We start from the raw sequence: 13,775 nt of genomic DNA, 5'->3' as shown, positions 1-13,775 counted from the left end.
TGGAATAGAGAGCCCCGTCTCAATATTTTCTGTCTTCATGGGTCATTTCTCAGTATAGCCCTTGAGCCAACTCAGTAAATGTTGGTATTTGACGTAACTGAGGTCGTGACTGTACCAGAAGCATGGAAACTGCCCAGCTGATCATTAGACAGCAGGTGGGCCACCCGCTCGCCAGCTTCTTTCTTCCATCAAGCGGGAGGGGGAAAAACAGCCACTACTGCTGGAGTGTTCTCTCAAGGGTCGTAAAATTCATTCACAGCTTTCATGGAGCGTTGAGTGCTGCCTCCCGCCTTGCTACTTTATCATTAGTGTTATAACGGGGAGGAGTTGAGAATTTCAGTGGCCTGTGTTTAAGGCTAGAGTGCTAACTCTGAGCTAAATTAACCTCTCTCTGACCACATAGTGGACCTCGATGGGGATGGAAATATGGACAGGACTGCTTAGAGGCTGAAGCAGACCGATGCCCTCTCCTCTGCTCTGGGTCAGGTGTTATTGAGCACTTCATGGTGGTCAAGCGCCTGCAGTCCATTATTGACTATACTGTCCAGGAACAGTATTTGTACTGAGGAGGCCACAAAGAGAGAGAGAGAGAGAGAGAGAGAGAGAGAGAGAGAGAGAGAGAGAGAGAGAGAGAGAGAGAGAGAGAGAGAGAGAGAGAGGCACATGGGGAGAGAAATAAAGAGAGTGCTGGAGACAGAAGAGAATGGGGGAGAACGCCAGTGAACAATAGAGAAAAGAAACAGGAGAGGAGATAATGTGTAGAAGGAGGTGGCAGGGGAGAGATAAAGATAATTGTACCTTAGCAGCAAGCGGAGGTGCTCCTGGTCCCCGATGACGTCATACTTCATGGAGAAGACCAGGTGGCCCAGGGCAGTGTCCATGGAGTAGTAGTTAAAGTGTTCCTATAGAGACATTACCAGGAGATCCCCTCAGATAACAACTCATCCATGCCTCAGGCACTTGTTCATTAATTCTCTGACTGGCCTAGTTCCCCTCAGCTCCACTGCTCAAACAGACAGAAGGTCCTCCTGCTAACCTAACAGTGGTAAATACAGAAAATACTTTCATTTGTTAGAAACACAGTCTCCCCCCAGGAGAATGACTGGATGTAGGCTCACCCTGTGATGTAAGCAACCCGATGGAATCTGAGCTAGCAAAAAACATACTTCCTTCTATTTCCATTTCAGTTTCAATCTATTCCAATGTCAGCTGGAATAAATACTCCAGAAAAACATGGGGAGCAGAATGCTGCCTATAAGACTATGCTCACCTTGCCCATGAACTGTTTCCTGTAGATCTTGGCAATGCTATTGGTCTCCAGCTTGATGTGGGAGGCAGCACATGGCTGCTGCTCAGGCCCAGGTGTGGCACTGGATTTGTGATTGGTCCCCTCGATCCAGTAGCCTCCAAACTGAGGCAGCAGGATAAGGGGGAAGGGGCTCCTACGACCCAGGACCTGATATCAACCACGATGACACAGGTTAATGGTTACATGAAAACAAACACAATACGTGGAATTAAATTCAACAGCAGATAAAGGGTTACCACACTGTGGGTTCACACAGAATGTTTATGACGAATCACAAAGCTCTATATGCGAGACAGATTTCAGTTTCAGATTGTTTGTACCTCGTGAACGCTGGGGTAAGGGATATAGTCCTCCTCTGTCTGCAGAGAAAATCACATGTCATACTGATGAACAACATTGTTCTATTTCCCATCATAGTGCCCTCATAAATGCAGCATGTGACTTTTGTGTTCAAAGCACAATCAATCAATATACAAATGCTCAATCTACAAAGCCCATTACTTAAATGATAGGAACCTACATTACATCATAGACTGAAACCACTTTAACTCTGAGTGGGCAACCCAACTAAAACGGCACCATTTTTAGAGTGGCCAACACAATAAACTCAACAATGTATTCACATCTGTATTATCCCCTATTGTGACACTCAGAGCCTTGGCGAGCATCCCTTTGTTTGGATACAGACTGTCAACCCGCTGAGGATATGTTACAAAGTCTACCGTTCCTCGACTCACTTTGAGGGGTGGAGGGAGGATGCATCTCTGCTCGTCCATTCTGCTGCCCTGTGGAGGGAGATAGAGGCATGCCAGGGGACAGGTGATATACACAGTACACACACACTCACACAGCTGCACAAAATATTAGACTTCTTACTCCAATGCCACTTTTAAACATTTTAATATTCAAGTTCATAATGTCTCAAATGTTCCTCTATAACGAACCTTGGCATTACTGGTACAAAGGAAAAGAGAGACATGAGAAGCTTTCAGATGAAGGGCAATACATTGTTTCAACATATCAACTAGACATATGTAGCATCATGAGGAAGCAAAGGCAGAGAGAATTCAAATGTAAGTGGAAGAGAAAAGAGAGGGTAGTAACTGAAGCAGAGGAGTGACAGTGTGAAAGACAGGGGACAACAGGGAAGGTGTCATCAACAGCCAGATCCCAGACTACACAGACCAGGGGTCTATTCACAGTATCCAAGTTCAGAACGTGTTTGGGGCATCGAACAGTACTGTATAGAGCAGTGGTGGCATGCAACGCTCTTCCGTCGCAGCTTGCTCAAGCGAACAGCAAGATGAGCTTTAAAAGACAAATCAAGCAGCACCTCATGGCAAATGACCTTAACGTCCCTCATTTTCTGTATATAGTTGGTTTTGGATTTGCATAATATGTATGATATGTAATTGTTTATGTTCTATTATTTTTCTTTTGTAGTGTATTATGTTGCGCTTTTATGTTTTTATGTTTGTGGACCCCAGGAAGAATACAGTAGCTGGGGCTTATGCAACAGCTAATGGAGATACATACAAACACACGTCATTGAGATAATCTGAGTGAGTAAACAAACTTAAAACAGAAGCAGTTAAAAGGCCCACTGCTTCACGCAAGGAGCTAATTGGTCACTGTTCCAACAGGAAGAGTTTATAGCTTAGAATTAGCTTTGCTACACATAGAGATAGAGACTTTGATAGGCTCTTAAGGACCGATAGCTCTTGGAGCTGATAACGTAGATAAAGAGGGAATATTCCAATACGAAGACCCAGTATGTATTATGCAGTATAGTAGTAGCACTCATAATTCATCAAACCATCTAAGATCTGTGTCACTTATATACTCTACTACGCTGTGCTCATCAAATGAATAAGAATATGAGCTGGCTTTGTCTCCTAAACCCTAACAGTGTTACACAACAAATAAAGCACAAATGTTGTAAACAGGAAACAGGACGAAGACACTTTCCATCTCAGCCTCTCAGAGCACAGAGGAGAAACTACAAAGAAGACAAAGCAGTGAGGATAGTATACAGCAGAGCTCTCAGACCACTTACTGTACCTGCATCCTCTCGATCATTGCAAATAGGTCCGAGGTCTGAGGGAGAGAGACAGACAAATCGAAGAGGGAGAGTGGTTTACTGACTGGTAAAAAATGCTGGCTCTCCAGTGTTCTTCACATGAGATTTCACTTGTGTTCATCCCAACACATTTCTGGATATGGAGCTGGGAGTTTTGTTGATCCAAGTCCTATTTTCTTCACAGCCTGCCTGACTCCTCCATGGCATTAATGTGCTGCACTTCTTTCCCAGGCCTGTCACACCACCCCAGCACAACACCAGCCCAACTGAGACTCCATTCAGTATTCACTGAATTGCTCCTCCACACTGGAAAACAATCTCCTGGAAACACATATATATTCCTCTGAAGGAGTGCAGCCCAGTGCCTCTAAAGGCGGTGGAGGAATATTAAGGCTGCAAACAGCCACTAACCACCTCAGCTGACTTCCTGGCACTGTGTGTTAACTCTGGACACTCAAGGTGTGTTGATGAGTGACCGTAATACACTTAGCCCATTAGATCAACATGGAATGGGGAGAGTAGATATAAGTCAGCAAATGAAAACAAATGAGATACCTGGCTTTACAAACTGGTTCTAATATTACCCTCCGTCTGCCAGCGCTGTTAATTTCTAATCAATAGAAGTCTACTGTACAACTCCTGCAAGAAGTGAGGCAGAGATCCATCAGATTCATACTCCTCTAACCAAAATCAACACCAATACTGTAACCTCTTTGCAAACTCTATTCACTATCAGCTCCCATTAACTGCAGGATCCATTCTATCCCAGATAAGAGACATTCATATAGAGTAAGAGAAGTAATACCCACAGCCAGGCAGTTGTTCTCCACAGAACCTGCTACCCTGATGCTGTGCAGCTCCACCCTGACCACAACGCATCAACTAGGGGAGTTACCAAGTAAAGACTTTGTGAGCTAGAGCGTCACATAGCCAATGATAGCCCAGATTGTTGCGCAGAGAGGCCCTCTCTGTACCATGTAACAAACGTGGAATGAGGTGTCAAGCTGATGTTTCCACATGACAACATACATTTACTATGGGCACACCAGGACTTACTAAAAGGGTGCATACACACACTACTCACATACACACATGCTGACCAACATTGGCTTGTCTCAATAAAGCCATGGGTGCAACCCATTGTTCCCTGTGTGAACAAACAGTGTCATATGATACGCTGGTAGATCCTACTGCCGCCTTGAAAACAAACATAAGTGCAAACCAACATGGACAAAATTACCAGTGTGTATCGGAACCCAAAACTAAGATATTACTGTTTTTCATACAGAAATATTCACCTCACCAAATCTGTGATTGTGCAGTAATAACCTAGCCTGCACGTGCAGGACGACTGAACTATCTGCCTGAGACAAACAGACCGGTGAGAGGTGCTGACATGATAATGAGTAACAGTGATGGGACTGGAAACTGCACTAAAGACCAACCCTGACCTAATGGTCTCCTATACTAGACTCTCAATTGTCTCTGTAGCTACTGTAAACTGTCCTATCAAAACCAAGCAAACCAAATGAGTTGATCACACATCTGTCATGTTCAACCAATCTCTGTGCACATGAGAAATCAACAAATTAATATGAATGATAAGACACAGCTGTGCCTTCAAGTGAGATCAGCTGTTCAGACTGCTACAGAGTAATGTCGATCAGATATGCATTTAGAGTAACACTACACTGAAAGTTATCTAAGATCACAGTGATCTGCACTACAGTATCACTCAGTCTCTTACTCATTGACAACAGTAAGAATAAATACTTACATCGCTGTGTCGTCTCCTCTGGCCCCGTGTAATAACCGCAGGACTGATGAATACATGGCCACTCTTAGTCATCCTGAAGTCAGTCATAACTTCAAAACTCAGACTCCAAAAAACAGTGTGTCTCACTGTGTGTGTAGTGACCAGATGGTCAGAGGCCTGACTACTACTGTCACTTTACACTCTGTATTCTACTGCATCTAAAGACACAACAGGAACTGCTGCTGTGTCTTATGTCTAAATAGTTCTGCATGCCCATTAGAATGCATGGGTGTGTCTGTGCGTATAGGTCTGTATGTACTATATCTGTGTGAGCATGTGCCTGACTGTAAAGATCCTCCCCCTCTCTTCTTCTTTTCACACACTCTGTCTGTTCTCTAGGAAGTAGAGAGAGAGAGAGAGAGACACTGCGTTTCTCCACCTCCCACTGTGAATAAATATGCCTCTCTCTGGCTTATTTGCCCTGCCTCGCTTGCTTTGTACAGTTCTCTTTTTTACCCTTTCATATGGTGAGAATAATGTGTTCCTCTTTCTGTTCTTCCCCCTCTGTCTCTCAATCCAAAGGGCTTTATTGGCACGGTAAACATGTGTTTACACTGCCAAAGCAAGTGAAATAGATACTAAATTAAAGTGAAATAAACAATAAAAAATGTACAGTAAACATTACACTCACAAAAGTTCCAAAGGAATAGAGACATTTCAAATTCTCTCTCTCTCTCTCTCATAAATATCTGAGGACAAAAGCACCATGAACTCATAAACAATCATCAGAGGCCTTTCCCACTCTACAGCATTTCCCCAATAAATGTACTTCAAATAAAGCTTGTTTCTCCACCACACACTACAAACAACGACAAAGTCAAATGGTCTAGCTAAATTAATTTTCACACTGGTGATTTGTGATGTTTTATTTGTGCTAACAATGACTGTGTTTCTGTATTTAAATGTGTATGCATATCATATATTTATATAGTATTATACAGAGCGCATTTGGAATTAAGACTTAGGTATCAATATGTCTTCCCTGTTAAAATAAAGGTAAAATAAACACTGTGTTGAATATAACAAGAATACACATTGTCTAAACTATCATACACACAGCTGTCAAACTATGCAAACATACAGTCCACGAGTGCCATAGTCCACACATCCTCTGCGCTAAACACATATCATAAATATACATTCTGTACATACAGTAGTCTGCTCAAAACTAGCTTATTTACACTGTAAAGTAAGTCTACCTTCCAGTCTGAATAACGTGTATAAACTGCCTTCCATGAACTTAAGAAGAAAATGCTCAATTTATTGATGTGCTCTGTAAACACCATGGTTCTTGATGTTACAGTAAGACCCTCCTTCTTCCTGTATTGACAGCCATTTTCTCCAGGGGCCTTTATTGACCCTGTGAAAGTTTTAATAGGCCTGGTCTCAGATGACTCAGCAGGCTGCAGGAGCCCAAAGAGGGTCTGCTGATACTGCAAGGTCCAGGGTCAGAGGTCAGGGTATCAACATCTCATCTCTTCAACTTTCAGAACAACAAGAAGGGTAAACATTCTGTAGTATATTGGGTTGTATGTGTGAGTAAGAAGAAGAGAAAGAGAAAGAGGGAGGTGAGAAAGGGTAAGAGTCTAGTTGTATTATTATGTGGAAGTGTACACTTGTGTATTTTCTGGAACTCCTCCTCTCTCTGGTACTCACCCACTATCACATTTACAACCAATACTGACCTACTTCCTACCACAGAGAAACACATTTCAGAAACCTCTCAATGAAAACCGATTGGGTTCATTTTCTAATGGCGCTGCAGTTGTACAAGAAGATGAACGCTGTCAGTTCATCCACCAAAATACATTTCTGCAGAGAGAAAATCAATGGACAAAACACTAGAGGGGAGAGTTCGGAGTTTCTATAATGAGGAGGCTATGTATGCAGCATTAAACCTCTAATACCGATTGATGTCCTTAAATAAAATGGAGACACTTTACTGTGAAGGATCTTTTGTTGTACTGTAGGAAGAGCTTTGAGCGAAGCGTACATTTGCATTAATGGCAGCAGATGAAGTTGGATTTTGTAGGAGAACACATTGTACAGGCCAGGGATGGGCAACTGGCGGCCCACGGACCTATAAATACAATTTTTAAAAACTCAGTCTGGGTATCTACTTACTGTTGGGAGTTAGAGTAGTAGAATACATCAGGTGCAATTTCAACATTTTGATGTGCATAAGCTGTCACTCAATTAGCCCATGTCAGCTAAATTGTTTTAGATTGGTAAATTAGTCTTGCGGCCAGCTATCTAAACTTGTAGTAAGCATGGTTGAATTACTGACCGGGGTGGGGCTAATTGATCATCAGTTATTATATTAAAAACTGAAAACATTAGCCTCCACCCTATGGCAAAATATGTAGAATTGCAGGAAATTAGCTTTAAAAGTGCTCATTTTTCTCTACGCAATATGGCAAAATGAGTAGAATTGCATGAAATTAGTTATAAAATGCAGTCTTTTTGTGGCCCCACACCTATCAAAGTTGCCAATCCCTGGTCTAGGCTCTTTAGAATGTATTACATCTCATTTGTCAGTCTGTATACTCAGACTTTATATTAAATAACCAAACTTGGGTTCAGCAGTAATATCCTAAAAAAGGTAAACCCTGTCGATATTGTAAAGATGTGTGCAAATGTTTGAGAACATATCAGTGTATTATTATTAGACGCAAGGCTACAGGGTAATACAGTGCCTTCAGAAAGTGTTCACATCCCTTGACTTTTCACACATTTTGTTATGTAACAAAGTGGGATTAAAATGTATTTAATTGTCCTTTTTTGTCAACGATCCACACACAATACTATGTAATGTAAAAGTGGAAGAAAAATGTATTTTTATTTTTATTATGAAAAATAAAACACTAATATATCTTGGTTAGCTAAGTATTCAACCCCCTGAGTCAATACATGTTAGAATTCCATTTAACATTGATTACAGCTGTGAGTATTTTGGAGTATATCTCTAAGAGCTTTGCATACCTGGATTGTACAATATTTGCCCATTATTCTTTTAAAATTCAAGCTCTGTCAAGTTGGTTGTTGATCATTGCTAAACAGGCATTTTCAAGTCTTACCATAGATTTTCAAACCGATTTAAGTCAAACTGTAACCAGCGCACTCAGGAACATTCAATGTCTTCTTGATAAGCAAGACTGAACCAGATTTTCCTCTTATTGCAAACCAGATGCATGTTTTTGAATATTTTTCCTTCCTTTCACTCTGTCATTTAGGTTAGTATTGCGGAGTAACTATCCATCCTAAATGTTCTCTTATCACAGCCATTAAACTCTGTAACTGTATTAAATTAACCATTGGCCTCATGGTGAAATCCCTGAGCGGTTTCCTTCCTCTCCGGCAAACGAGTTAGGAAGGACGCCTGCATTTTGTAGTGACTGGATGTATTGATACACCATCCAAAGCGTAACTGACAACTTCACCATGCTCAAAGGGATATTCAGTGTCTGCTTTAAAAAAAAAATCACCCATCTACCAATAGGTTCCCTTCTTTTCGAGGCATTGGAAAACCTCCCTGGTCTTTGTGGTTGAATCTGTCCTTGAAATTCAATTCTCAACTGAGGGACATTACAGATAATTGTATGTGTGTGGTACAGAGATGGAGTTGTCATGTTAACCACTATTATTGCACACAGAATGAGTCCATGCAACTTATTACGTGACTTGTTAAGCACAGTTTTATTATTGTACTCATTTAGGCTTGCCATAACAAAGGGGTTGAATTATTATTGACTCTGTCACACCCTGATCTGTTTCACCTGTCTTTGTGATTGTCTCCACCCTCCTCCAGGTGTCGCCCATCTTCCCCATTATTCTCTGTGTATTTATACCTGTGTTCTCTGTTTGTCTGTTGCCAGTTCGTCTTGTTTGTTCAAGTCAACAGCGTTTTGGGTCTCAGCTCCTGCTTTTTCCAGTCTCTTTTCTCGCCCTCCTGGTTTTGACCCTTGCCTGTCCTGACTCCGAGCCCGCCTGCCTGACCACTCTGCCTGCCCCTGACCCTGAGCCTGCGTGCCGACCTGTACCTTTGCTCCCCTCTGGATTACAGATCTCTGCCTTACCCTGACCCTGAGCCTGCCTGCCACCCGGTCCCGTTGCCCCACCTCTGGTTTACTGACCCCTGCCTGCCTTGACCTGTCAATTGCCTGCCCCTGGTGGAATATTAAACTATTGTTTTTTCAACATGATCTGCATCTGGGTCTTTCCTTCATACCTGATAGACTCAACACATTTCAGCTTCTCATTTGTAATTAATTTGTAAAAATGAAAATAAAAAATCCACCTTGACATTATGGAATATTGTGTGTAGATCAGTGACCTAAAATCTCAATGTAATACATTTTAAATTCAGGGTGTAACAAAACAAAATGTGGAAAAAGTCAAGTGGTGTGAATACTTTCTGAAGGCACCGTAGACATCAACTATTGACATTTAAACACATTGAGAGAGAATAGATCTTTATTGCCATTGAAAGTAGCCTAAACACAAAAAAACTATCAGGAAGAGGTAGACAGTTGTGCTACTGTACCTACAGTGTACGAGGAAAGTATTCAGACCCCTTGACTTTTTCCAAATGTTGGTACATTACAGCCTTATTCTAAAATGGATTAAATGTTTTTTTGTCCTCATCAATATAAACACTATCCCATACAGCACTTTGTTGAAGCACCTTTGGCAATGATTACAGCCTCGAGTCTTCTTGGGTATGACGCTACAAACTTGGCACACCTTTAGGTGACTTTTATCAAACTCCAAGCAGGCGGTCATGTGCCTTTTTACTGAGGAGTTGCTTCCATCTGGCCACTACCATAAAGTCATGATTGGTGGAGTGCTGCAGAGATGATTGTCCTTCTGGAAGGTTCTCCCATATCCACAGAGGAGCTCTGGAGCTCTGTCAGAGTAACCTTCGGGTTCTTGGTCACCTCCCTGACCAAGGCCATTCTCCCCCGATTGCTCAGTTTGGCCGGGAGGCCTGCTCTAGGAATAGTCTTGGTGATTCCAAACTTCTTCCATTTAAAAATGATGGAGGCCACTGTGTTCTTGGGGACCTTCAATGCTGCAGAAATGTTTTGGCACCCTTCTCCAGATCTGTGCCTCGACACAATCCTGTCTCGGAGCTCTACGGACAATTCCCTCAAATCAAATCATAGTTTATCTGTCACCTGCGCCGAATAGAACAGGTGTACACCTTACAGTGAAATGCTTACTTAAGACTCTAACCAACAGTGCAAAAAACATATTAGGTGAACAATAGGTAAGTAAAGAAATAAAAACAACAGTAAAAAGACAGTGAAAAATAACAGTAGCGAGGCTATATACAGGCACCGGTTAGTCGGGCTGATTGAGGTAGTATGTACATGGTTAAAGTGACACTGCATATATGATAAACAGAGAGTAACAGTAGCGTAAAAGAGGGGTTGGCGGGTGGTGGCTGCCGGGACACAATGCAGTTAGCCCGTTTAGCCAATATGCGGAGACACTGGTTGGTCGGGACAATTGAGGTAGTATGTACATGAATGTATAGTTAAAGTGACTATGCATATATGATAAACAGAGAGTAGCAGCAGCGTAAAAGAGGGGTTGGAGGGGGGGGCACACAATGCAAATAGTCCAGGTAGCCATTTGATTACCTGTTCAGGAGTCTTATGGCTTGGGGGTAAAAACTGTTGAGAAGCCTTTTTTGTCTGGTATCGCTTGCCATGCGGTAGTAGAGAGAACAGTCTATGACTGGGGTGTCTGGGGTCTTTGACCATTTTTAGGGCCTTCCTCTGACACCGCCTGATATAGAGGTCCTGGATGGCAGGCAGCTTAGCCCCAGTGATGTACTGGGCCATATGCACTACCCTCTGTAGTGCGCACTACCCCCCTACGCACTACCCTCTGTAGTTCGATCTCATGGCTTGGTTTTTGCTCTGACATGCACTGTCAACTGTGGGACCTTATATAGACAGGTATGTGCCTTTCCAAATCATGTCCAATCAATTGAATTTGCCACAGGTGGACTCCAATCAAGTTGTAGAAACATCTCAAGAATAATCAATGGAAACAGGGTGCACCTGAGCCCAATTTTGTGTCTCATAGGAAAGGGTCTGAATACTTATGTATTTTTAATACATTTGAAATCATTTTTAAAAACCTGTTTTCACTTTGTCATTATGGGGTATTGTGTGTAGATTTGATGAGGGAAAAATAATAATTTTATCAATTTTAGAATACGGCTGTAACGTAACAATACTTTCCGAATGCACTGTATGTGTTCATTGCATAACACTTTAGTCAGATTTTGACTTTGTTTTTCATTGACATCAATTATAAGTAAAAATTAAACTGAAGTGGAAGTTAGAATTCACCCTGGATGTGGGAAGTGAATGTAATAAACAAGTCAAAACTGTTAAAATCTTAGCTCATTGTCAAATGCACGGTGTAGCGCTCAATGGAAACCATGTGGAAACCATGCATACACACAGAGAAGGGATGTGGGCTGAATGATAAAAGGGAAATACTGTAGAGAAGTAATAACCAGCATAGTGAATAGATAACAGCTCTCTTTCTCAAGCCCCAACATCATATTGAGAGTCCAAGTACACTTTACCTTGATTTCCTTTTACAAGTCCTTTAAGCACACCGTGTTATTGCCCTAGGATAGATGCAATAAGGAGCCTCTCTCCCTCTGATGCACTCTCACTGCCCTCCCTTGCCTGGGGGTCTACACGCTACCCATTTTTGTTTTCTGACTTGATTACCAGAGCTACTCTGTGTGAGTGCAATGACGTTCCCTCCAACCATAAATATAACAGTGTGGCAACGCTTCAGTTAGAAGGCGCCTGATAGGCCCAGGACCTGAGGGAGAGACGATTCGCTGTGGCTCATCTGATACCAATGAGTTACACAGCAGTAACATTGACCCTATTGACCATGAATCAATGACTACGATCGCTACAAGGCTTTTGCATACAAGGACATGAACACTTTCAGCTATTCCTGACTATTTCGGTAGTGTTATAAACACATCGTATAACGGAAGGGATGTTGGTAACATCAGACAAACTGGGCTGAGGAAGATGGACCTGAATCCCCCATCACCACTGTAACCCATAGCTCACATCACAACTTTCAGCTCACTCCCACCACTTATTCCAACACCAGATCACTGAACTTCCCATCCCAGACCTGTGGAGAGACCTGCCAATGCTTTGGCCACGCCACTCTTCCGTCCAATTCTCTGCAATCATGCTCTCTGATTGACTAAAGGAGTGTTCAGTGTGCACAAAAGCCAATTGCCACGGGCCGGAGAAAATGCATCAGGATCCATTCATTGTGGCCGTCAGCAGCAGACTCCCACATGACCTTCCTCTGGCTAGCCGAGCTGAGGAGCACAAAGAGGCCTCAGTCTCCACTGCAGCAGCTGCTCTGGTCTGCTCTCCTCTGCTCTTCACACATCCATCCATCAGAGGGATTGACTGATGCAGAGGGCAGCAGTGTCTCCAGGACCACCACCACCACCAGAGAGACATCTGCAGGCTGAGGCACTGTGCCCCAGCACACAGCAGTGGGAATATGGACCGATATACACTACGGCAATACAGTCTGGACCAAGAGCATTTACCGGATACAGTTATATTGAAGTACTCTGTGATTCATATTCTGCTGAATATGTTTTATATAAGAATGCAATGCATAATCATGGACATTATGCATGACTATAATGGACAGCTTCTTGACGAGGTCACTCACCTATAAACGTGCGCATTACTGCAGACCTAATCTTTGAGTATTCCTCATGTCCAAATGAGTCACAGCACCACAGCATAAATGAATCACCATGAGAGTGAGTGAGTCATCTGAGTGAGTGACAGCGGGATTGCAGAGGTTGAGGAAGGACCACTAGAATCTAGACCACAGGAACTGTTTACCTCACTCTAACACTCCAGTTCTGTAATGTGAAGGGTAGATGTGGGTCTTTGAGAGACAGATATTCTTTATGAGATTATCTATGTGCCTGTGATGAGCTGGGATCCGGGAGCCAAAACAGTATGCTATGAAATATTTATTTCTATATGTCCAATTTATAGTATACTTTTTCATTTATTTTTAATAAAAACATTTTTACCCATTTTTCTCGCCAATTTCGTGGGATCCAATTGTCTTGTCCCATTGCCGCAACTCCCGTACAGACTTGGGAGAGGCTAAGGTCGAGAGCCGTGCGTCCTCTGAAAAACACGACCCAGCCAAATCACACTGCTTCTTGACACAATGCCCGCTTAACCTGGAAGCCAGCCGCACCAATGTGTCAGAGGAAACACCTGGCGACCGTGTCAGCATGCATCCAGCTTGCCACAGGAGTCGCTAGAGCGCGATGAGACAAGGACATGCCGGTCAAACCCTCCCCAAACCCGGACGATGCTGGGCCAATTGTGGGCCGCCCTATGGGTCTTCCGGTCGCGGCCAGCTGTGACAGAGCCTGGACTCGAACCAGCATCTCTAGCGGCACTGCTAGCACTGCAATGCAGTGCCTTAGACCACTGCACTACTCGGGAGGCTCAATTTATAGTATT

The 13,775-nt window shown here is 42.9% G+C and overlaps 1 protein-coding gene across 11 annotated transcripts in view; it reads right to left on the bottom strand.

The window, feature by feature from the left end:
• LOC106583006 (rap1 GTPase-activating protein 1) overlaps window positions 1–13,775 on the bottom strand; it is a 158,460-nt gene that overhangs the window by 17,645 nt on the left and 127,040 nt on the right. For 3 of the 11 annotated variants that reach the window (XR_014382142.1, XR_014382141.1, XM_045705837.1), the window contains exons 1-6: window positions 5,167–5,541; window positions 3,371–3,406; window positions 2,047–2,094; window positions 1,630–1,668; window positions 1,271–1,456; window positions 799–902 (exon numbers count right to left, since the gene is read on the bottom strand). Coding sequence is in view for 8 of the 11 variants with exons in the window: in XM_045705837.1 (XP_045561793.1) it covers window positions 799–902; window positions 1,271–1,456; window positions 1,630–1,668; window positions 2,047–2,094; window positions 3,371–3,406; window positions 5,167–5,253 (500 nt within the window). In the remaining 3 variants the exon portion in view is untranslated. Of the gene's footprint in view, window positions 1–798; window positions 903–1,270; window positions 1,457–1,629; window positions 1,669–2,046; window positions 2,095–3,370; window positions 3,407–5,166; window positions 5,542–13,775 lie in introns of those variants that run through there. The other 8 variants (XR_006761434.2, XM_014166719.2, XM_045705839.2 and 5 more) reach the window with 5 other exon arrangements.

The sequence above is a fragment of the Salmo salar genome, chromosome 22 (assembly GCF_965601325.2).
Source record: "Salmo salar chromosome 22, fSalSal1, whole genome shotgun sequence".
Taxonomy (NCBI): domain Eukaryota; kingdom Metazoa; phylum Chordata; class Actinopteri; order Salmoniformes; family Salmonidae; genus Salmo; species Salmo salar.
Note: the sequence above shows the minus strand (reverse complement) of the source record. Positions and strands in the feature narration are given on the sequence as shown.